Raw genomic sequence first — 22,284 nt, 5'->3', positions numbered from 1 at the left:
TACGTATCCTGAATTGTCTGGATACTGTGGCGTACAGCAGGTCAGTCACCAGGGGGAGACTCCTCGAGGCCTGGTGACAGACGGAGTATACATCACGAGGCGATGGCTCCATCTGCTGGACGTGCCAGGTCTCGACGGACTCTCTGGCCAGGGTTAATTGGGGCTGATTGGGAGTTGGTGAGTAATCATGGGCTGATTGTTGGGGACGGTACCAGAGGTAACAGGAGGGAGTTCAGTTTTGATCCCCACAGGATACAGCGAGACCCGGAGCCCAGAAGACGGTATACCGGAGAGGGTCTCTTGGGGGAGACCTATTCTTTTCTTTTGGACTATTATTTGAATAAACACCTTTGAAACTGAGCTAATCCTACTCTGTCTGATCTGTGTAAATTTCTTGATCCAACCCACTGGTCTGCCAATACGTAATACTTAAAAAGGTATGCAGAATGAAAATGAAATGTTCTCGTTATTTGAAATGGGCTCATTAATGTTACTGTACAGCAGAGAGGCAAGAAGGATGGCTCAGCAGATGATGAAAAACATTTATTATACCCCCTCTAACCGAGGGTCTTTTGGGGTGAAGGAGAGGTTCCAGAGAGCTATAGCTGAAGAAACAGGTAGCAGGTTAGGCGATTCTCAAGTGAATGATTGGATAGCAGAGCAGGATGCTTACACTGCATAAACCTGTGCGAAAGCAATTTCCTCTAATCTTTTTCTACTTGTTTCAGGCGGATCTATGTGATATGCAGGCCCTTGTAGATAAAAAAAATTATGGAAATCGATACATGCTAACGGTTATAGACATTTTCTCTAAAATAGCATTTGTAATGGTCTTAAAAAATAAGAGTGGGGCAGAGGTGACCCGGGCCTTTGACTCTATCTTAAAGGAAGGAGGAGCACACAAGAAAGTGCATACGGACGGCGGTAAAGAATTTTTTAATAATACTTTTCAGAAACTCATGAAGAAGCACAATATCATACATTTTGCTACAGTTTCGGATTTGAAAGCTTCAGTGGTTGAACGCTTTAACAGAACTTTGAAGGAAGGATGTGGAAATACTTTACAGCACACAACACCCATAGATATGTGGATATAGTTCAAGATTTAGTAAAGGGTTATAACTACAGTTACCATAAGTGTATAGTATGTATGAAACCCTCCAAGGTCTCTTCTGAAAACTCTTTTCAAGTCTAAAAATATGTATGGTTTCCCCCTTCGGCGTAAGAAATTTTAAATTCATAGTGGGTGACTTGGTACGTATATATCCAAGTTGAGGGGTGTTTTCGACAAAAAATATGAGCAAGGTTACAGCGATGAGCTGTTCACAGTTACCACGTATACCCCCTGTCTACAAGTTAAAAGATTATGATGGGGAGCTTATAGAGGGTTCTTTTTATGAGAAGGAACTCCAGAAGGTACAGCTGGGTAAAGACAAAGTCTTTCACGTGGAGGAGATTCTGGATCAAAAGAGAGAACAGGGTAAAAAATGGCTGTTGGTCCATTGGAAAAACTGTCTACAAAAGTTTAACAGTTGGATATTAAAAGAAGAGGTGGTGAAGGCAGTGGGGGTTATAACTTAAACCCCCAGGCATGATAAAAACACCTCCATTTGAGTGTACACGGGAGTGCATCATGGAGCACAGTGGATTTTACCTGACTCTCCCCAGTAAATGCGTCTGCAGATATATATAGGAATAACAAAAGTTTGAATTATACAACCAATTTTCTAAAGCCAATAGAGTTACCAGAGGCCTGGGAAGTTGAGATTTGTCTACCTCCTTTGTCATCTTCTAATGTCACAGCTAGCCAATGTTCACCTGGCATTGTCATCTATACTATTCTACGGTATCTAAGTCCGTTGCGCTCTGACATCGCTTGTCCATGTGTATATAGTCTTAATTGGGTATATGTGGGGTAGGATGGGTATTGACAATAAACATGGCCGGCCGATCCTTCCATTTCTCAATAGGTAGTTCATCACAAACCCATACTCCACAAAATAAAAAATATCTAACAAATTACCCCACATTACCCAATTAAGACTATATACACATGGACGAGCGATGTCAGAGCGCAACGGACTAAGATACCGTAGAATAGTATAGAATACAGAATATACATATGAGATGAGTAATGTAAGATATGTACATTATTAAAGTGACTAGTGTTCCATTCCTTAAAGTGGCCAGTGATTTCTAGTCTATGCCTATAGGCAGCAGCCTCTAATGTGCTAGTGATGGCTGTTTAACAGTCTGATGGCCTTGAGATAGAAGCTGTTTTTCAGTCTCTCGGCCCCAGCTTTGATGCACCTATACTGACCTCACCTTCTGGATGATAGCGGGGTGAACAGGCAGTGATTCGGGTGGTTGATGTCCTTGATGATCTTTTTGTCCTTCCTGTGACATTGGGTGCTGTAGGTGTGATACAGCCTGACAGGATGCTTTCATTGTGCATCTGTAAAAGTTTGTGAGGGTTTTAGATGACAAGACACATTTCTTTAGCCTCCTGAGGTTGAAGAGGCTCTGTTGTGCCTTCTTCACCACACTGTTTGTGTGGGTGGTCCATTTCAGTTTGTCAGTGATGTGTACGCTAAGGAACTTTCCACCTTCTCCACGATGGTCCCGTCGATATAGATAGGTGGGTGCACCCTCTGCTGTTTCCTGAAGTCCACGATCATCTTCTTTGTATTGTTGACGTTGAATGAGAGGTTGTTTTCCAGGCACCACACTCGCAGAGCCCTCACTTCCTCCCTGTAGGCTGTCTCATCATCGTTGGTAATCAAGCCTACTACTGTTGTGTTGTTTGCACACTTGATGATTGAGTTGGAGGCATGCTTGGCCATGCAATCATGGGTGAACAGAGAGTACAGGTGGTTTTCCAAGAGGTGGTGAGTGTTTCTGAATGGTCCAGTCTCAGCCATGACTTAAATGAGCTTGAAAACCAGAGAAGGTTTGAATGTTGCTGTCCAATGATTCCCAACACAAACAATTGATAAATGATATAGTGCTTTAATGGCTGCCAAATGTGAATTAAGTTCCACCAAGTATTAATTCTGGGGTGTGAAGACATACACAATCCAGACATGTTCGTGTTTTAAGATGTGAAGACTGTGCAAGGTGTTTGTAGACCCACTAGCGACTGTATTTTGCCTTTTCCCAGAGATAACTTCAAGTGATGCAGAGCATGAATGGCGTACAGCGCTCACTGGCATATTAAATTAGCTGGCAAAGGAAGGGTACAAAATGATGGTTAACCTTTTGAAAGCAATTCCACATGGCAAAAATACTAAAACCGTGAGAGTAGACATGCCTAGAACCATCATCAACCACTTGTGAATGGATAAGTCTATTACTGTGAGAGTGATGGGGGAGATACCAAGGAATGATTCTGCTGTTCAGGGCCTCCTGTGTCTCTTTGTTCAGAACTGCAAAAATGTATAGCCTGAGAACCCCACAATTGAGTCATCTGAAAATGAGCCACCTGCAGCAAATGGACAGAAGAGAAAATATGGGTAAATCAGAGGAGGAGGGGTCAGCACCAGGTCCAGGGAAGAAAGGGAACAGCAACAAGGGTAATCCTCCTCTTCCATTTCAGCATGCCTCAAACTCCCTTTATTATGCACATCGCACGTCTGAAAAGCTGTGGTCAACTTGGCAATAAAGCAAGGGAAGGTAGTCAAAATAGGATGAGACACGTTTCATTAAGGTTTCTGGAGGGAGCAGGCAAGGTGACCAATGTACGCTCCAAGTACTACGGCAGTACTACGGCAGTATTTCTCTCAGCTCAACTCAAAATAACCAGGGTTCTTACAATTCAGGATCCACCATTGGAAACTGTGAAGCGGTCCATAATATACACTGCTCAAAAAAATAAAGGGAACACTAAAATAACACATCCTAGATCTGAATGAATGAAATATTTTTATTAAATAATTTTTTCTTTACATAGTTGAATGTGCTGACAACAAAATCACACAAAAATGATCAATGGAAATCAAATTTATCAACCCATGGAGGTCTGGATTTGGAGTCACACTCAAAATTAAAGTGGAAAACCACACTACAGGCCGATCCAACTTTGATGCAATGTCCTTAAAACAAGTCAAAATGAGGCTCAGTAGTGTGTGTGGCCTCCACGTGCCTATATGACCTCCCTACAATGCCTGGGCATGCTCCTGATGAGGTGGCGGATGGTCTCATGAGGGATCTCCTCCCAGACCTGGGCTAAAGCATCTGCCAACTCCTGGACAGTCTGTGGTGCAACGTGGCGTTGGTGGATGGAGCGAGAGATGATGTCCCAGATGTGCTCAATTGGATTCAGGTCTGGGTAATGGGCAGGCCAGTCCATAGCATCAATGCCTTCCTCTTGCAGGAACTGCTGACACACTCCAGCCACATGAGGTCTAGCATTGCATTAGGAGGAACCCAGGGCCAACCGCACCAGCATATGGTCTCACAAGGGGTCTGAGGATCTCATCTCGGTACCTAATGGCAGTCAGGCTACCTCTGGCGAGCACATGGAGGGCTGTGCGGCCCCCCAAAGAAATGCCAACCCACACCATGACTGACCCACCGCACAAAGGCGGAGGTAGCGGTCCTGCTGCTGGGTTGTTGCCCTCCTACGGCCTCCTCCACGTCTCCTGATGTACTGGCCTGTCTCCTGGTAGCGCCTCCATGTTCTGGACACTACGCTGACAGACACAGCAAACCTTCTTGCCACAGCTCGCATTAATGTGCCATCCTGGATGAGCTGCACTACCTGAGCCACTTGTGTGGGTTGTAGACTCCGTCTCATGCTACCACTAGAGTGAAAACACCGCCAGCATTCAAAAGTGTCCAAAACATCAGCCAGGAAGCATAGGAACTGAGAAGTGGTCTGTGGTCACCACCTGCAGAACCACTCCTTTATTGGGGGTGTCTTGCTAATTGCCTATAATTTCCACGTTGTCTATTCCATTTGCACAACAGCATGTGAAATTTATTGTCAATCAGTGTTGCTTCCTAAGTGGACAGTTTGATTTCACAGAAGTGTGATTGACTTGGAGTTACATTGTGTTGTTTAAGTGTTCCCTTTATTTTTTGGAGCAGTGTATTTATATTTTTTTTAACCTTTATTTAGCTAGGCAAGTCAGTTAAGAACAAATTCTTATTTTCAATGACAGCCTAGGAACAGTGGGTTAACTGCCTGTTCAGGGGCAGAACGACAGATTGGTACCTTGTCAGCTCAGGGATTTGAACCACCGCTCTAACCACTAGGCTACCTGCCACCCCATAGTAATCCAATAGTACAGAGCCAGAGGTGGATGGAAGTATGAAATCCTTGGACAGACCAATGATATCGAACCTGACTGTGACTTTAAGACGAGTGTCCGTGCGATGTTACCTCTCGTCGCAGAGGGAATATAATAAAAACCCTCAACATGGTGTAAGTTCAATCTGAATGATGTGGTTTTGTGGCTATTCAATCAATGGCTTGAAAAGTCACACAAATAGAATCCTATTATGTACTCCTTATTAGCCTGAACTTCTCCAAAATGTAATAATGATGTATAAAATGTGTAACAGATACCTCTTTAGAAATGTGGGAAAGGGCCATTAAATATCCACAATGTGATATAATGTGGTGCACTGAAGTGGTACACTACATAACAAGATGGCATGAAGCCTTAATTTGCTCAAGAAAAGACTTCCGCCATTTCTATCTGGTTTCTACTATGTGACTGTACGGTAAACAGCTGTATTTCACCAGTGGTAATACTGTAATTGACAATGGATAATGGAGTGAAGGGTTTATATCACTGACCTAGAACTGTAAGATACACTGTAAGAACTGTAAGATGCAAGGCATGTAATTACACAGCTCATAACATTTGAACCCCTTTTTATTATTTACAAAATAATAAATTATAAAAATAATTTATTTTTTGTTGTGGCGTGCTTTCATAGAAGTTGATTATTATTATTTGGCAAATTATCAAAAGCTGCTAAATGACTGATGTTAATTTAACATATATTACTTGATATAAATGAGAACTGATCATTTGTAACTGAATTCACATTCACTGTAATTTTCGTCCTTTTTTTCCCATTCTACCTTTAACCTTTCAGGGAGGAGGGCTTTGCCTTTTTTCAAGTATTCTAAAGTCTTCCAAAAGTAATGTCTACATTTTGTACAAATCAGGTTCAATAAAGTGTTTTCCCCTATAATTAACACAGAAGAGACCTGGCCGGGTGGTGACAGAATAACAACCTATCACTAAACGTAACCAAGACTAAGGAGATGATTGTGGACAACAGGAAAAGGAGGACCAGAGCACGCCCTCATTCTCATCGACGGGGCTGTAGTGGAGCAGGTTGAGAGCTTCAAGTTCCTTGGTGTCCACATCAACAACAAACTAGAATGGTCCAAACACACCAAGACAGTCGTGAAGAGGGCACGACAAAGCCCATTCCCCCTCAGGAAACTAAAAAGATTTGGCATGGGTCCTGAGATCCTCAAAAGGTTCTACAGCTGCAACATTGAGAGCATCACTGCCGGTACGGCAATTCCTCGGCCTCTGACCGCAAGGCACTACAGATGGTAGTGCATACGGCCCAGTACATCACTGGGGCTAAACTGCCTGCCATCCAGGACCTCTACACCAGGCGTGTCAGAGGAAGGATCTAAAAATTGTCAAAGACCCCAGCCACCCCAGTCATAGACTGTTCTCTCTATTACCGCATGGCAAGCGGTACCGGAGTGCCAAGTCTAGGACAAAAAGGCTTCTCAACAGTTTTTGTCCCCAAGCCATAAGACTCCTGAACAGGTAATCAAATGGTTACCCGGACTATTTGCATTGTGTGCCCCTCCCCAACCCCTCTTTTTACGCTGCTGCTACTCTCTGTTCATCACATATGCAGAGTCACTTTAACCATATCTACATGTACATACTACCTCAATCAGCCTGACTAACCGGTGTCTGTATGTAGCCTCGCTACTTTTATAGCCTCGCTACTGTATATAGCCTGTCTTTTTACTGTTGTTTTATTTCTTTACTTACCTATTGTTCACCTAACACCTTTTTGCACTATTGGTTAAAGCCTGTAAGTAAGCAGTTCACTGTAAGGTCTACACCTGTTGTATTCGCCGCACGTGACGAATAAACGTTGATTTGAGAAAATCAATTACTTAATATGAAAAGTATTCAGACAAAACACAACAAATTTTTGTTATACAAACAACAGTACAGTATTTTATTATTTTATACAAACCTTGTGTTGCAATTCCAGTCATTTCTATAGTTCAAAAATACATTTTGCAGAGGAGTTCCATTGTTCCATAGAATTCTAATATTTGTTTCCAGGATATAGACAGTACACATATCCACATACAAAAACGATTCCTCTAAAATCTTCTAAAATATGTATTTTTGAGCTTCTTGGAACATGGTCAACGACATTCATGATCATTGAAGAAATATTATCATTTTGTTCATAGTGTTTATGTTTATGTTTAATTTTGTAACTATAGCTTTATTACAACTATCAATAGAAGTTGAGTTCTTTACACTTTCTGTTAAAAAAAACATGGGATGGCCTAAAACTATGAAGACTGACTTATATGTCAAGTTTCCTACTGAAAAGAATGTAAAGATTTTTTTTAACACTTAAAACAAATAAAAACACATAACAAGATTGTTTTCATGAAAAGACATGAACATGAGAGTATAGACAGAGATTGTTGGGTTGTTGTTGTTTTGAGAAGGACAAAGCGCTTAGCGGCAGAGACAGATGCTACATCCCAAATGACACCCTATTCCTTATTTATTGCACTACTTTTGACCAGGGCCCTCTGGTCTAAAGTAGTGCACTATATAACGGATAGGGTGTCATTTTGGACACAGTCAGAGACACTGGCTGAGTGTTTGGCAAAGGAGGGTGACGATTGTGCTGCTGAAGTAAGCCAGAAGTCACACCTGCTGTGTCTCAGTCAGTCCTCAAGCTTCACTCTTTAGTTGTCACTCTGTCCTCTTCCCTAGAAAAAAAATACGAAAAAATCAGTTGTTTGGATTCAATTGGGCTATTCTCAGTCAAACGGCGAAGTGCATTTTGACAGGGTGGCTATGAAATTCCTTTCAGCATATGAATTGCTTTATTTTCTGCAGTGTTGGGTTTGTGTTTTCATGTTGTTTTGGAGAACCTGCTTTTCCAGTTTAGTGACAAATGCATACCTGCTAAGGAGTATGCCATCAGTATTCAACATCCCCTTAACAAACAGAATTTCAACCAGTTTTGCCCGCTGGGTTTGTCCTATGGTGGTCTAATAAATGAGATCCGACCTACCTTTTCCTCCCTTCCCCTTGGGCTTAGAGGAGCATGGCTTGGTCACCGTGATGGTGGCCTCGCAGTCTAACTTGAACAGGTCTTTCTTCAGGGTTCCTGACCGGCTCTTGGTGCCGGTGGTCGTGTCACACTCACCCCAATTGGTGAACCTGTACTTGCAGTCAGCTAGAAAGAAATACATCTATTTTATCATATAAAACATCCATAAAAACATGTTAATCTAATTCCGTTATGATTAGAGACCAGAGTTTGTCCTGACCACGATGAGACCTGACCAGTGACCATGAAAACCTATGGGCCTTAGTTACTAATGATGATGGTACAGAATGCAGATACATGTAGTATATTTACATATATGTGAATATATGTATGTACTGTATGTGTCTGTCAGGACCACATCCATCTCCAACATTTGCCCTCGTACCACCAAAGGCCTTCTTCCAGTTGCAGGGGATATTGCACTTGTGTTTGGTGGTGTGCTCACTGCAGGTGGCCTCACGGAACCCATCTCCACAGTCACCAGCATTGGGCACACATTTGCCAAAGCGCTTCTCAGCACACTCTGCTTTGCCCCCCTCTTTGGCTTTCTGACCTGTGGCACCAAAAATAAAACAAATAAATAATTGAATTGATTTTGCCTGACATTTGCAGTAACACAACATAACATGAGCTCCTTCAAAGGGATACATTTTTTTTAATCTGACATACTGTACACATTAATGTAGTTTGATCACATCTCACCTTTTTTGTCACCATGTTTGTGTGCTGCTTCTGCTGTGACCATCAAGGCCACAAGCAGCACAAGTGTCATTGAGAACACACCTTGCATTCTGTGGAGAGAAAATGTAATATCATTATCAACATATTATTGGAAAGTTTACTAGCCACTGGGCTGAAAGAGATGATCAAAACACATTATGGTTCCATGTATGTCCTATATCTTTTTTATGCTTTTGGGAGTTGTAACTTGTGAGTGACCATGGTTGAGTTCCTGCCCGACTACAGTCATGGCCAAAAGTTTTGAGAATGACACAAATATTAATTTCCACAAGGTTTGCTATTTCAGTGCCTTTAGATATTATTGTCAGATGTTACTATGGAATACAGAAGTATAATTACAAGCATTTCACAGGTGTCAAAGGCTTTTATTGACAATTACATGAAGTTGATGCGAAGAGTCAATATTTGCAGTGTTTTCAAGACCTCTGCAATCCGCACTGGCATGCTGTCAATTAACTTCTGGGCCATATCCTGACTTATGGCAGCCCATTCTTGCATAATCAATGCTTGGAGTATGTCAGAATTTGTTGGTTTTTGTTTGTCCACCCGCCTCTTGAGGATTGACCACACGTTCTGAATAGGACTGGGGAGTTTCCTGGCCATGGACCCAAAATATTGATGTTTTGTTCCACGAGCCTTATGGCAAGGTGCTCCTTCATGCTGGAAAAGGCATTGTTCGTCACCAAACTGTTCCTGGATGGTTGGGAGAAGTTGCTCTCGGAGGATGTTGGTACCATTCTTTATTCTTGGCTGTGTTCTTCGGCAAAATTGTGAGTGAGCCCACTCCCTTGGCTGTGAAGCAACCCCACACATGAATGGTCTCAGGATGCTTTACTGTTTACACAGGACTGATGGTAGTTATCACCTTGTCTTCTTTGGACAAGCTTTGGTCCAGATGCCCAAAAGAATCGGAAAGGAGATTCATCAGCGAAAATGACTTTACCCCAGTCTTCAGCAGTCCAATCGCTGTACCTTTTGCAGAATATCAGTCTGTCCCTGATGTTTTTCCTGGAGAGAAGTGGCTTCTTTGCTGCCCTTCTTGACACCATGCCATCCTCCAAAAGTCTTCGCCCCACTGTGCGTGCAGATGCAATCACACCTGCCTGCTGCCATTCCTGAGCAAGCTCTGTGCTGGTGGTGCCCCAATCCCGCAGCTGAATCAACTTTAGGAGATGGTCCTGGCTCTTGCTGGACTTTCTTTGGCGCCCTGAAGCCTTCTTCACAACAATTGAACCGCTCTCCTTGAATTTCTTGATGATCCAATATATGGTTGATGTAGGTAGAATCTTACTGGCATATCCTTGCCTGTGAAACGCTTTTTGTGCAAAGCAATGATGAGGGCACATGCACAAAGCAAAGCAGTGCAACAAAAACAACAACACAGAGTTAGACATAAACAAACGTACAGTTAATAACACAAAAGAAAAGAAAAATAGAAATGTAGAAGAGTAGAGAGGTAGGCAATATATAGGCCCTAGAGGCGAAAATAATTACAATTTAGCATTAATACTGGAGTGATAGATGTGCAGATGATGATGTGCACGATGTGCATGATCCTACCTCATTTGCACACACTGTATATAGACTGTTTCTACTGTATTATTGACTGTATGTTTGCTTATTCCATGTGTAACTTTTTGTTTTTCTTTTTGTCGCACTGCTTTGCTTTATCTTGGCAAGGTCGCAGTTGTAAATGAGAACTTGTTCTCAACTGGCCTACCTGGTTAAATCAAGGTGAAATTTTAAAAAAGTTTTAAAACCTGCACGTAGAGATATTGGGGTGCAAACGAGCAAGAGGGTAAGAAATAATATGGGGATCAGGTACAGTGATCAATAAGCTGCTCAGACAGCTGATGCTTTAAGTTAGGGAAGGAGAAAAAAGACTCCAGCTTCAGAGATTTTTGCAATTCGTTCCAGTCATTGGCAGCAGAGAACTGGAAGGAAAGGCGGCCAAAGGGTGTGTTGGCTTTGGGGATGACCAGTGCAATATACCTGCTGGAGCACGAGCTATGGGTGGGTGTTGCCAGTGAGCTGAGATAAGGCGGGGCTTTACCTAGCAAAGACTTATAGATGACCTGGAGCCAGTAGGTTTTGCGATAGATATGTAGTAAGGGCCAGCCAACGAGAGCATACAGGTCGCAGTGGTGGGTAGTATATGGGGCTTTGGTGATAAAACGGATGGCACTGTGATAGACTACATCCAGTTCGCTGAGTAGAGTGTTGGAGGCTATTTTGTAAATGACATCGCCGAAATCACGGATCAGTAGGATAGTCCGTTAAGAGGGTATGTTTGGAGGTATGAGTGAAGGAGGCTTTGTTGCGAAATAGGAAGCCGATTCTAGATTTAATTTTGTATTGGAGATGCTTAATGTGAGTCTGGAAGGAGAGTTTACAGTCTAACCAGACACCTAGGTATTTGTAGTTGTCCACATATTCTAGGTCAGAACCGTCCAGGGTAGTGATGCTAGTCGGGCGGAAGGGTGCTGGCAGCAATCGGTTGAAGAGCATGCACTTAGTTTTACTAGCATTTAAAAGCAGTTGGAGGCCACGGATGGTGTGTTGTATGGCATTGAAGCTTGTTTGTAGGTTTGTTAGCACAGTGTCCAAAGAAGGGCCAGATATATACAGAATGGTGTCGTCTGCGTAGAGTTGGATCACAGAATCACCAGCAGCAAGAGCGACATCATTGACATATACAGAGAAAAGAGTCGGCCTGAGAATTGAACCCTGTGGCACCCCCAGAGAGACTGCCAGAGTACCGGACAACAGGCCATCTGATTTGACACACTGAACTCTATCTGAGAAGTAGTTGGTGAACCAGGCAAGGCAGTCATTTGAGAAGCCAAGGCTATTGAGTCTGCTGATAAGAATGCAATGATTGAAAGAGTTGAAGGCCTTGGCCAGGTCAATGAAGACGGCTGCACATTACTGTCTTTTATCGATGGCGGTTATGATATCGTTCAGGACCTTGAGCGTGGCTGAGGTGCACCCATGACCAGCTTGGAAACCAGACTGCGTAGTGGAGAAGGTACGGTTTGGATTCGAAATGGTCGGTGATCTGTTTATTAACTTGGCTTTTGAAGATTTTAGAAAGGCAGGCCAGGATCTATAGGTCTATAACCGTTTGGGTCTATAGTGTCTCCCCCTTTGAAGAGGGGGATGACCGTGGCAGCTTTCCAATTTAAGGGGAACTCAGACGATACGAAAGAGTGATTGAATAGGCTAGTAATAGGGGTTGCAACAATTTTGGCGGACAATTTCAGAATAAGAGGGTCTAGATTGTCTAGCCCAGCTAATTTGTAGGGGTCCAGATTTTGCAGCTCTTTCAGAACATCAGCTGTCTGGTTTGGGTGAAAGAGAAGCGGGGGGGGGGGGCAAGTTGCTGCACGGGATGCTGAGATGTTGGCCATGGTAGGGGTAGCCAGGTGGAAAGCATGGCCAGCCATGGGAGAATGCTTATTGAAATTATTGATCATTGTAGATTTATCGGTGCTGACATTGTTTCCTATCCTCAGTGCAGTGGGCAGCTGGGAGGAGGTGCTCTTATTCTCCATAGGCTTTACAGTGTCCCAGAACTTTTTGGAATTAGTGCTACAGGAAGCAAATTTCTGTTTGAAAAAGCTAGCCTTAGCTTTCCTAACTGAGTACATTTGTTCCTGACTTCCCTGAAAAGTTGCATATCGCGGGGGCTATTCGATGCTAATGCATAACGCCACAGGATGTTTTTGTGCTGGTCAAGGGCAGTCAAGTCTGGGGTGAAGTCTGTTCTTAGTTCTACATTTTTTGAATGGGACATGCTTATTTAAGATGGAGAGGAAAGCACTTTTGAAGAGCAGCCAGGCATCCTCACAGGATGAGGTCAATATCCTTCCAGGATACCCGGGCCATGTCGATTAGAAAGGCCTGCTAACTGAAGTGTTTTAGGGAGCGTTTGACAGTGATGAGGGGTGGTCGTTTGACCGCAGACCCATTACGCACGCAGGCAATGAGGCAGTGATCACTGAGATCCTGGTTGAAGACAGCAGAGGTGTATTTCGAGGGCAGGTTGGTCAGGATGATATCTAAGGGGGTGCCCATGGTTACGAATTTAGGGTTATAACTAGTAGGTTCCTTGATGATTTGTGTGAGATTGAGGGCATCTAGCTTAGATTGTGTTAAGCATGTCCCAGTTTAGGTCACCTAACACTACACACTCTAAAGATAGATTGGGGGCGATCAATTCACATATGGTGTCCAGGGCACAACTGGGGACCAAAGGGGTCTATAACAAGCGGCAACGGTGAGAGATTTGTTTCTGGAAAGGTGGATTTTTAATAGTAGAAGCTCTAATTGTTTGGGCACAGACCTGGATAGTATGACAGAACTCTGCAGGCTATCTCTGCAGTAGATTGCAACTCCGCCCCCAGTGGCAGTTCTATCTTGTCAGGAAATGTTATAGTTAGGGATGGAAATTTCAGGATTTTTGGTGGCCTTCCTAAGCCAGGATTCAGACATGGCTAGGACATCCGGGTTGCCTAAAGTCTGCTAAAGTGTGTGTGCTAAAGAAGTGAATAAAACAAAGTTAGGGAGAAGGCTTCTAATGTTTACATGCATGAAACCAATGCTTTTACGGTTACAGAAGTCAACAAATGAGAGCGCCTGGGGAATTGGAGTGATGCTGAGGGCTGCAGGGCCTGGGTTAACCTCTACATTTACCAGAGGAACAAAAGAGGCATTGCATTGCATCAACCAATGGTTGCGTGCCACCTCATCGACTGTTGAGTTGGGCATCAAATTACTAATGCCGCGTTCATGTGCTAGTCAGAATTAGGAAACTTTCTAACTTTGTACCTATGTTTGTCCATCACATACAACCACCAACTGTTTGTTCATCGCTCTTGATCTAAGATGGCAACTCAGCGCAAATGTGCATGTGCCAATTGAATCTCAACAAGTACACAGTCAGTACTTGTATTTGATTAACATTTATTGACAGCAACCACAGAAAGACACATAACTACAGAGGTCAAACATAGGTACAAGGTTAGCTTTTAATTTTTTTAAAGTATTGATCTTGGGTGAACCAATGTAGTCAGACCTGAATTCCAAAAAGCCTGGTCTCATCAGAAACTTCCTTCACCATGGAGTGGAGTTTAGTCAGCTACCGTGCCTTCAGAAAGTATTTATACCCCTTGACTTATTCCACATTTTGTTGTGTTACAGCCTGAATTAAAAGCATATATGTTTCTTACCCATCTACACACAATACCCCATAATGACAAAGTGAAAACATGTTTTTAGAAGTTTTTGCAAATATATTGAAAATGAAATACAGAACTATCTCATTTAAGTATTCACACCTCCATACATGTTAGAATCACCTTTGGAAGTGATTACAGCTGTGAGTCATTCTGGGTAAGTCTCTAAGAGCTTTGCACACCTGGACTGTGCAATATTTGCACATTATTCTTTTAAAAATTCTTCAAGTTCTGTCACGTTGGTTGTTGATCATTGCTAGACAGCCATTTTTAAGTCTTACCATAGATTTTCAAATCGATTCAAGTCAAAACTGTAACTAGGTCACTCAAACATTCATTGCCGTCTTGGTAAGCAACTCCAGTGTATATTTGGCCTTCTGTTTTAGATTATTGTCCTGCTGAAAAGTGAATTTGTCTACCAGTGTCTGTTCGAAAGCAGACTGAACCAAATTTTTCTCTAGGATTTGGCTTGTGCTTTTAGCTCTATACCATTTATTTTTATCCCCCAAAAAACTCCCTAGTCCTTGCCGATGACAATCATACACATTACATAATGCAGCCACCACCGTGCATGAAAATATGAAGAGTGATACTCAGTGATGTGTTGTGTTGGATTTGCCCCAAATATAATGCTTTGTATTCAGGACATAAAGTTAATTTCTTTGCCAATTGTTTTGCAGTTTTACTTTAGTGCCTTATAAACAGGATGCATGATTTGGAATATTTTTTATTTTGTACAGGCTTCCTTCTTTTCATGCTGTCGTTTAGGTTAGTATTGTTGAGTAACTACAATGTTGTTGAGCCATCCTCAGTTTTTTCCTATCACAGCCATAAAACTCTGTAACTGTTTTAAAGTCACTATTGGCCTCATGGTGAAATCCCTGAGCGGTTCCCTTCCTCTCTAGCAACTGAGTTAGGAAGGCCACCTGAATCTTTGTAGTGACTAGGTGTCTTGCTACACCATCCTAAGTGTAATTACTAACTTCACCATGCTCAAAGGGATAATCAATGTCTCCTTTTTTATTTTTACCTATCTACCAATAGGTGACCTTCTTAGCAAGCCATTGGAAAACCTACCTGGTCTTTGTGGTTGAATCGGTGTTTAAAATTCACTGCGCGACTGAGTGACCATACAGATAATTGTATGTGTTGGGTACAGAGATGAGGTAGTCATTCAAAATATGTTAAACACTATTATTCCACACAGAGTGAGTCCATGCAACTTATGTGACTTGTTTAAGCAAATGTATACTCCTGAACTTATTTAAGCATGCCATAAAGGGGTGGAATACTTATTGACTCAAAACATTTCAGCTTTTCAATTTTAGTTAATTTGTAAAAAAAATAAAAACATACACTAAACAAAAAATATAAATTCAACATGTAAAGTGTTGGTTCCATGTTTCATGAGCTGAAATAAAATATCCCAGAAATGTTCCATAAGCACAAAAAGCTTATTTCTCTCAAATTTTGTGCACAAATTTATTTACATCCCTGTGAGTGAGCATTTTGCCAAGATAATCTATTCACCTAACAAGTGTTGCATTTCATTCAGCGGATTGAACAGCATGACCATTACACAAGTACACCTTGTGCTGGGGACAATAAAAGGCCACTCTAAAATGTGCAGTTTTGTCACACAACAGAACGCCACAGATGTTTCAAGTTTGAGGGAGAGTACAATTGATACGCTGACTGCAGGAACGTCCACCAGAGCTGTTGCCAGAGAATTTTATATGAATTTCTTTACCATAAGCCGCTCCCAATGCCATTTTAGAGGACTAGGCAGTATGTCCAACCGGCCTCACAACAGCAGACTAAGTGTAACCACACCAGCCCAGGACCTTCACATCTGGCTTCACCTGAGAGATCGTCTGTACCTGTCAGATGGCAGACAGCGTCTACGGCATTCGTGTGGATGAACTGTTTGCTGATGTCAACGTTATGAACAGAGTGTCCCATGGTGGCGGTGAAGTTATGGTATGGGTAGACATAAGCCACAGACAACGGGGCGGCAGCGTAGCCTAGTGGTTAGAGCGTTGGACTAGTAACCGGAAGGTTGCGAGTTCAAACCCCCGAGCTGACAAGGTACAAATCTGTCATTCTGCCCCTGAACAGGCAGTTAACCCACTGTTCCCAGGCCGTCATTGAAAATAAGAATTTGTTCTTAACTGACTTGCCTGGTTAAATAAAGGTAAAAAAAAAAAATTAACACAATTGCAATTTCTTGATGGCAATTTGAATGCACAGAGATATCGTGACGAAATCCTGAAGTCCATTCTCGTGCCATTCATTCACCACCATCACTTCATGTTTCAGCATGATAATGCACGGCCCCATGTTGCAAGGATCTGTACACAAGCTGAAATGTCCCAGTTTTTCCAAGTCCTGCATATCACCCATTGAGCATGTTTGGGATGCTCTGGGTCGACGTGTACAACAGCGTGTTCCATTTCCTGCCAATATCCAGCAACTTCGCAGAGTCATTGAAGAGGAGTGGGACAACATTCCACAGACCACAATCGAAAGCCTGATCAACTCTATTTGAAGGAGATGTCGCACTGCATGAGGCAAATGGTGGTCGCAAATGCTGGACTGGTTTTATGATCCACACCCTTGCTTTTTTTAAAGAAATCTGTGACCAACAGATGCATCTGTATTCCCAGTCACCGAAATCCATAGACTAGGGCCTAATTCATTTATTTAAATGGAATGATTTCCTTATATGAACTGTAACTCAGTAAAATCTTTGAAATTGTTGCATGTTGCATTTATATTTTTGTTCAGTGTAATTTCACTTTGACATTATGGGTTATTGTGTGTAGGCCAGGGACACAAAGTCTCGATTTAGTCTAAATTCAGGCTGTAATATGGAATGTGGAAAAAGTCAAGGGTGTGAATAATTTCTGAAGGCACCTATATGTGTTGCTATGAGTTACTGCACCTCAATGCAGTACACTGTACTTATTATAACATACTTTGTTCTGTTTTCAGTCAGTTTATAGATAACTTTACTTTGAAGATACTCTGCAGTTAACTGTCCTTCGTCTTAGTTGGTGGATCATTTTAGCCTATGAACATAGCCTACTAATATCTGTATTTTTGTTTCCATGATTACATGGATAACCACGCAAATACACTGCCATTCAAAAGTTTGGGGTCACTTAGAAATGTCCTTGTTTTTGAAAGAAAAGCAAATGTTTTGTCCATTAAAATAACATCAAATTCATCAGAAGTACAGTGTAAACATTGTTAATGTTGTAAATGACTATTGTAGCTGGAAACGGCTGATTTGTTTTATGGAATATCTACAGTTGAAGTCGGAAGTTTATATACACCTTAGCCAAATACATTTAAACTCAGTTTTTCACAATTCCTGACATTTAATCCTAGTAAAAATTCCCTGTCTTAAGTCAGTTAGGATCACCACTTTATTTTAAGAATGTGAAATGTCAGAATAATGATAAAGAGAATTATTTATTTCAGCTTTTATTTATTTCATCACATTCCCAGTGGCTGATTTATTTAGATTTTCCCATGATGTCAAGCAAAGAGGCACTGAATTTAAAGGTAGGCCTTAAAATACATCCACAGGTACACCTCCAATTGACTCAAATTATGTCAATTAGCCTATCAGAAACTTCTAAAGCCATGACATCTTTTTCAGATATTTTCCAAGCTGTTTAACGTCACAGTCAACTTAGTGTATGTAAACTTCTGACCCACTGGAATTGTGACAATGAATTTGAAGTGAAATAATCTGTAAACAATTGTTGGAAAAATTAAATGGGTCATGCACAAAGTAGATGTCCTAACCGACTTGCCAAAACTATAGTTTGTTAACAAGAAATTTGTGGAGTGGTTGAAAAACAAGTTTTAATGACTCCAACCTAAGCGTATGTAAACTTCCGACTTCAGTTGAACATAGGCGTACAGAGGCCCATTATCAGCAACCATCACTCCTGTGTTCCAATGGCACGTTGTGTTAGCTAATCCAAGTTTATCATTTTAAAAGGCTAATTGATCATTGGAAAACTGTTTTGCAATTATGTTATCACAGCTGAAAACTGTTGTCCTGATTAAAGAAGCAATAAAACGGGCCATCTTTAGACTAGTTGAGTATCTGGAGCATCAGTATATGTGGGTTCGATTACAGGCTCTAAATGGCCAGAAACAAATTACTTTCTTCTGAAACTGGTCAGTCTAATCTTGTTCTGAGAAATGAAGGCTATTCCATGTTAGAAATTGCCAAGAAACTGAAAATCTTGTTCAACGCTGTGTCTTACTCCCTTCACATAACAGCGCAAACTGGCTCTAACCAGAATAGAAAGAGGAGTGGGAGGCCCCGGTGCACAACTGAGTGAGAGGACAAGAATATTAGAGTGTCTAGTTTGAGAAACAGACGCCTCACAAGTCCTCAACTGGCAGCTTCCTTAAATAGTACCCACAAAACACCAATCTCAATGTCAAGAGTGAAGAGGCGACTCCTGGATGCTGGCCTTCTAGGCAAAGTTCCTCTGTCCAGTGTCTGTGTTCTTTTGCCAATCTTAATCTTTTATTTTTATTGGCCAGTCAGAGATATTACTTTTTCTTTGCAACTCTGCCTAGAAGGCCAGAATCCCGTAGTCGCCTCTTTACTCTTGACGTTATGCTGATGCTCCAGATATTAAACTAGTCTAAAGAAGGCCTGTGTTATTGCTTCTTTAATCAGAATAACAGTTTTCAGCTGTGCTAACATGATTGCAAAAGGGTTTTCTAATGATCAATTAGCCTTTTAAAACTATAAACTTGGATTAGCTAACATAACATGCCATTGGAACACAGGAGTGATGGTTGCTGATTATGGGCCTCGATACGCCTATGAAGATATTCCAGCTACAGCTACAATAGTCATTTACAACATTAACAATGTCTACACTGTATGTCTGATCAATTTTATGTTATTTTAATGGACCAAACATTTTATTTTCTTTCAAAAACAAGGACATTTCTAAGTGACCTCAAACTTTTGAATGGTAGTGTACACCACTTACAGACATTTTCCTGTTGACAGTTATGCATGATGAAAGTAGGCTAATGGATTCTAACATTGCTCTTATCCGATCATAATATTTTGCCTAGATAACCTTTGTCTCACTGAATCAACTGAACGCCTTCAAGCCTTCTGCTATTACTTGATGAGTGCTCAATCAACAAGTACGGCAGTATATCCCTTTAATATGTGGGCCACAGGCATCCCCTTTGAATACATTAAATGTGTCAATAACCCATACATCTCTCCCTGTCTCTCTCCCCCCCCCCCTCCATTACTGGGCTGGGAAATTACAGAGTCTTCTTTGAGAGTTCAGTTTCAAGAGAAAGGCCTCCATTAAATGAGTCCGTTCTTTCACACGTCAGCCGGCCGAGCAAATCCCGCTCGTCTCCCGGCCCCAAATGTGGAGGGCTTCTCCGGGCTTTTGTGTGAACAGAACAGGCTCTCAGCAGGCTCCCTCTCCCTCTCTATGCTCCAGCCATGCGGAGGGAGAGGCCAAGCGCTTGCTGAAAGGCCTTTAGAGTCCCCTCAAAGGAATACTGATTCATTGGACCAAAACAAAGGGCCTTCTTGCCTGTTTTCATTTCTCTCAAAAGCCCTAACACAGATCCCATGCCACATCTTAGGAGCAAGGCCTCTCCACTGTCTAGCTGAATGTAAACCTATTTGCATAAGAAGACAATGAAGTCTTAAGATGAAGAAAATAAGCGTGATGCTCCCTTTGGTAGATGCGAGGGCAGTACATTTTGAGAACTTCCTCATGAACCGGAGAGTTCACTCTCCCAAAAGGCAAACTTCATGAAAGTTGTTTAAAGATGATCTTGAACGCAGATCCGTCGTGGATCTCTAGTACAAAATTATCATATCAACCAAACACTGTATAAACAATGTGAATCAAGGTTTTACTAAGACATGACCTTGTTATAACCATGGAACCAACATGCGTAGACATACTGAACAAATAGACAACGTGAGCTGAGGATGTCAAAACTAATTCACAGCTACTTCACAACAACTGTCTCACAACTACATACAAGACAAACAAAGTTTTGGAAAATAAAATCTTTAAAAGTTGTTGTCAAGTTAGGGAGCAACAAAAGAGTGATGGGGTGCATTCCATTCCTCCAATCACTCTTCCTCAGTTCAACCATGACTTCGTTATAAAGCTTGAATATAGTCTCATATAGGATTACCTTACCATGCCATGCCTTATAACCTAAAACTAGACAAAAGTGTGTGGAAAATCTCTGGCAGGATTGACATCCTGCAAGTGCACGAAGAGTGTTGCTTTAATTGGGAGTAAAATAAACCTCCAAGGCAAACAATGAGCTAGCCATGGCAGCTTCCTACAGGGTCAGATGAATCCCAACATTTTGATGGTTTTGACAGGAGAACAAACACATTTAGAAACCACACTGTCTGATGATTGTCCCATAATGAATAGAAACCACTTTTTTTCTACCATTAAAACTCAATTAAATCACTTGCACTATCCAAAGCTAAATTTACTTTCCCATATTTGAATTGAACAATTATATCTGATTGAATAATTACATCTGATTCTGGTTTAGGTGGCAATACGTGTAAGCTAAACAAGTAACACCATAGGATACGCTTTCTAACACCTAGTAGAGTTGGGCTAAATGATAACACAGTGATGCTCTTGTAGGAATGTGAAAACAAAGTTTTTTTAAAATCTCCCTCCCATTGTAAGAAGTCTTAAAACGGTATATTCAAAATGTACCTTAAGAGTTTGAGAATATAGAGTAAAAACCCAGTCTGTAGCGATATGGTATTTGATTGTTCGTAAAACAAATTGGAGATTTGGTTTGTGCGTAATGCGCACTTCCCAGCCTACCAATGCATGCACTTGTTCTGAACATCGACCACAAATCAGTGAACAAAGAAACAATGTAAATAACATATGGATATGGTCTATGATTGTTAATAATAATGCCTTAAACTGACAACAAATGCGGGATTAGAAAACAGTGCGTCAACTTACTTCATTCTCACAAACAGGCAACTTCACAGTCAAATCACTATACCGGTTGTGTAGTCGTTTGCTTTCCGCACCCAGACTACAGCTTGCGTTTACTGTGTCGTCCTACTTTTTTTTCGAAACTAGTTTGAGCTGGTCGCATATGAACAATGTTTAAATCTACCACTCGGTGACATCACTTATCCATGTGGCATCACTTTAATCCATATAATGGGAGGCAAAAACAAGCCCATCTAATTTGCATTATATACAGTGGTCATGATTTCTGAGACCTGCCTGCTTCATGAATTATTATTCATTCAAACGTGTTTTACAGTAAGTTTTTCACGTAGACCTTTTTTGTGACATCCCTTTTATTATTGTTAAATACACCTGTTCTCATCAAGTAACATGGTAGACTCTCAAATATACTAATATTGCATTTAATACAGCTTTAAATGCAAATATTATGTCAGTGTTAAGTTACAATCCAAAATTCTGAACCACATGTCTGTTATAAGAATGTAAAGAGGTATGGGGGAAACCTGCAGAATGGAAGGTGAATTGCAAGCCAAAGAGCTGAATAGAATATACAGTTTCAGTTTTCACTACTAGGACCAGTAATTCGCATTTTGATTCTCATGTTTTCCAACCCAGCAAATGAGCGGTTCACATCATCCATTAATGATTCACTGCATCCTTATTGCACAACAGACCCACAATGTACACATTTTTCCTATGGTCATAAACATTTATCCCTCTCTTCTATCCCAATGAAGTCCACATGACTTCTGTTATGGTGTGAGGAACACCTGTTTGGTCAGGGAATGATTCAGTTGGATAAATAATACCTATTTAAATACTGTAAGGTTTGGTCACTGGGTTATAGAGCACCATTTGGCTATTGTTGCCCCTCTGTTGGTCTCAGTGTA

General features: G+C 41.5%; 1 protein-coding gene across 1 annotated transcript; it reads right to left on the bottom strand.

Annotated features, from left to right (window-relative positions):
* Window positions 1-7,209: 7,209 nt before the first annotated feature.
* Window positions 7,210-21,523, bottom strand: LOC112252727 (midkine-A). Its single transcript, XM_024424233.2, has 5 exons — window positions 21,377-21,523; window positions 9,064-9,152; window positions 8,747-8,914; window positions 8,323-8,487; window positions 7,210-8,014 (listed from the first exon to the last, which is right to left on the bottom strand). The coding sequence occupies exons 1-5, from the start codon at window positions 21,379-21,381 to the stop codon at window positions 7,998-8,000; spliced, it is 444 nt and encodes a 147-aa protein (XP_024280001.1). The 5' UTR covers window positions 21,382-21,523; the 3' UTR covers window positions 7,210-7,997.
* Window positions 21,524-22,284: the final 761 nt, after the last annotated feature.

The sequence above is a fragment of the Oncorhynchus tshawytscha genome, linkage group LG06 (assembly GCF_018296145.1).
Source record: "Oncorhynchus tshawytscha isolate Ot180627B linkage group LG06, Otsh_v2.0, whole genome shotgun sequence".
In the NCBI taxonomy this organism is placed as follows: Eukaryota; Metazoa; Chordata; class Actinopteri; order Salmoniformes; family Salmonidae; genus Oncorhynchus; species Oncorhynchus tshawytscha.
Note: the sequence above shows the minus strand (reverse complement) of the source record. Positions and strands in the feature narration are given on the sequence as shown.

Excerpts from the sequence above, each read along its gene's own strand:
- LOC112252727 (XM_024424233.2), bottom strand. Across the intron at positions 8,915-9,063 it reads CAAACATGGTGACAAAAAAG|GTCAGAAAGCCAAAGAGGGG; the intron begins GTGAGATGTGAT and ends TTGGTGCCACAG. Across the intron at positions 8,488-8,746 it reads CTGGAAGAAGGCCTTTGGTG|CTGACTGCAAGTACAGGTTC; the intron begins GTACGAGGGCAA and ends ATTTCTTTCTAG.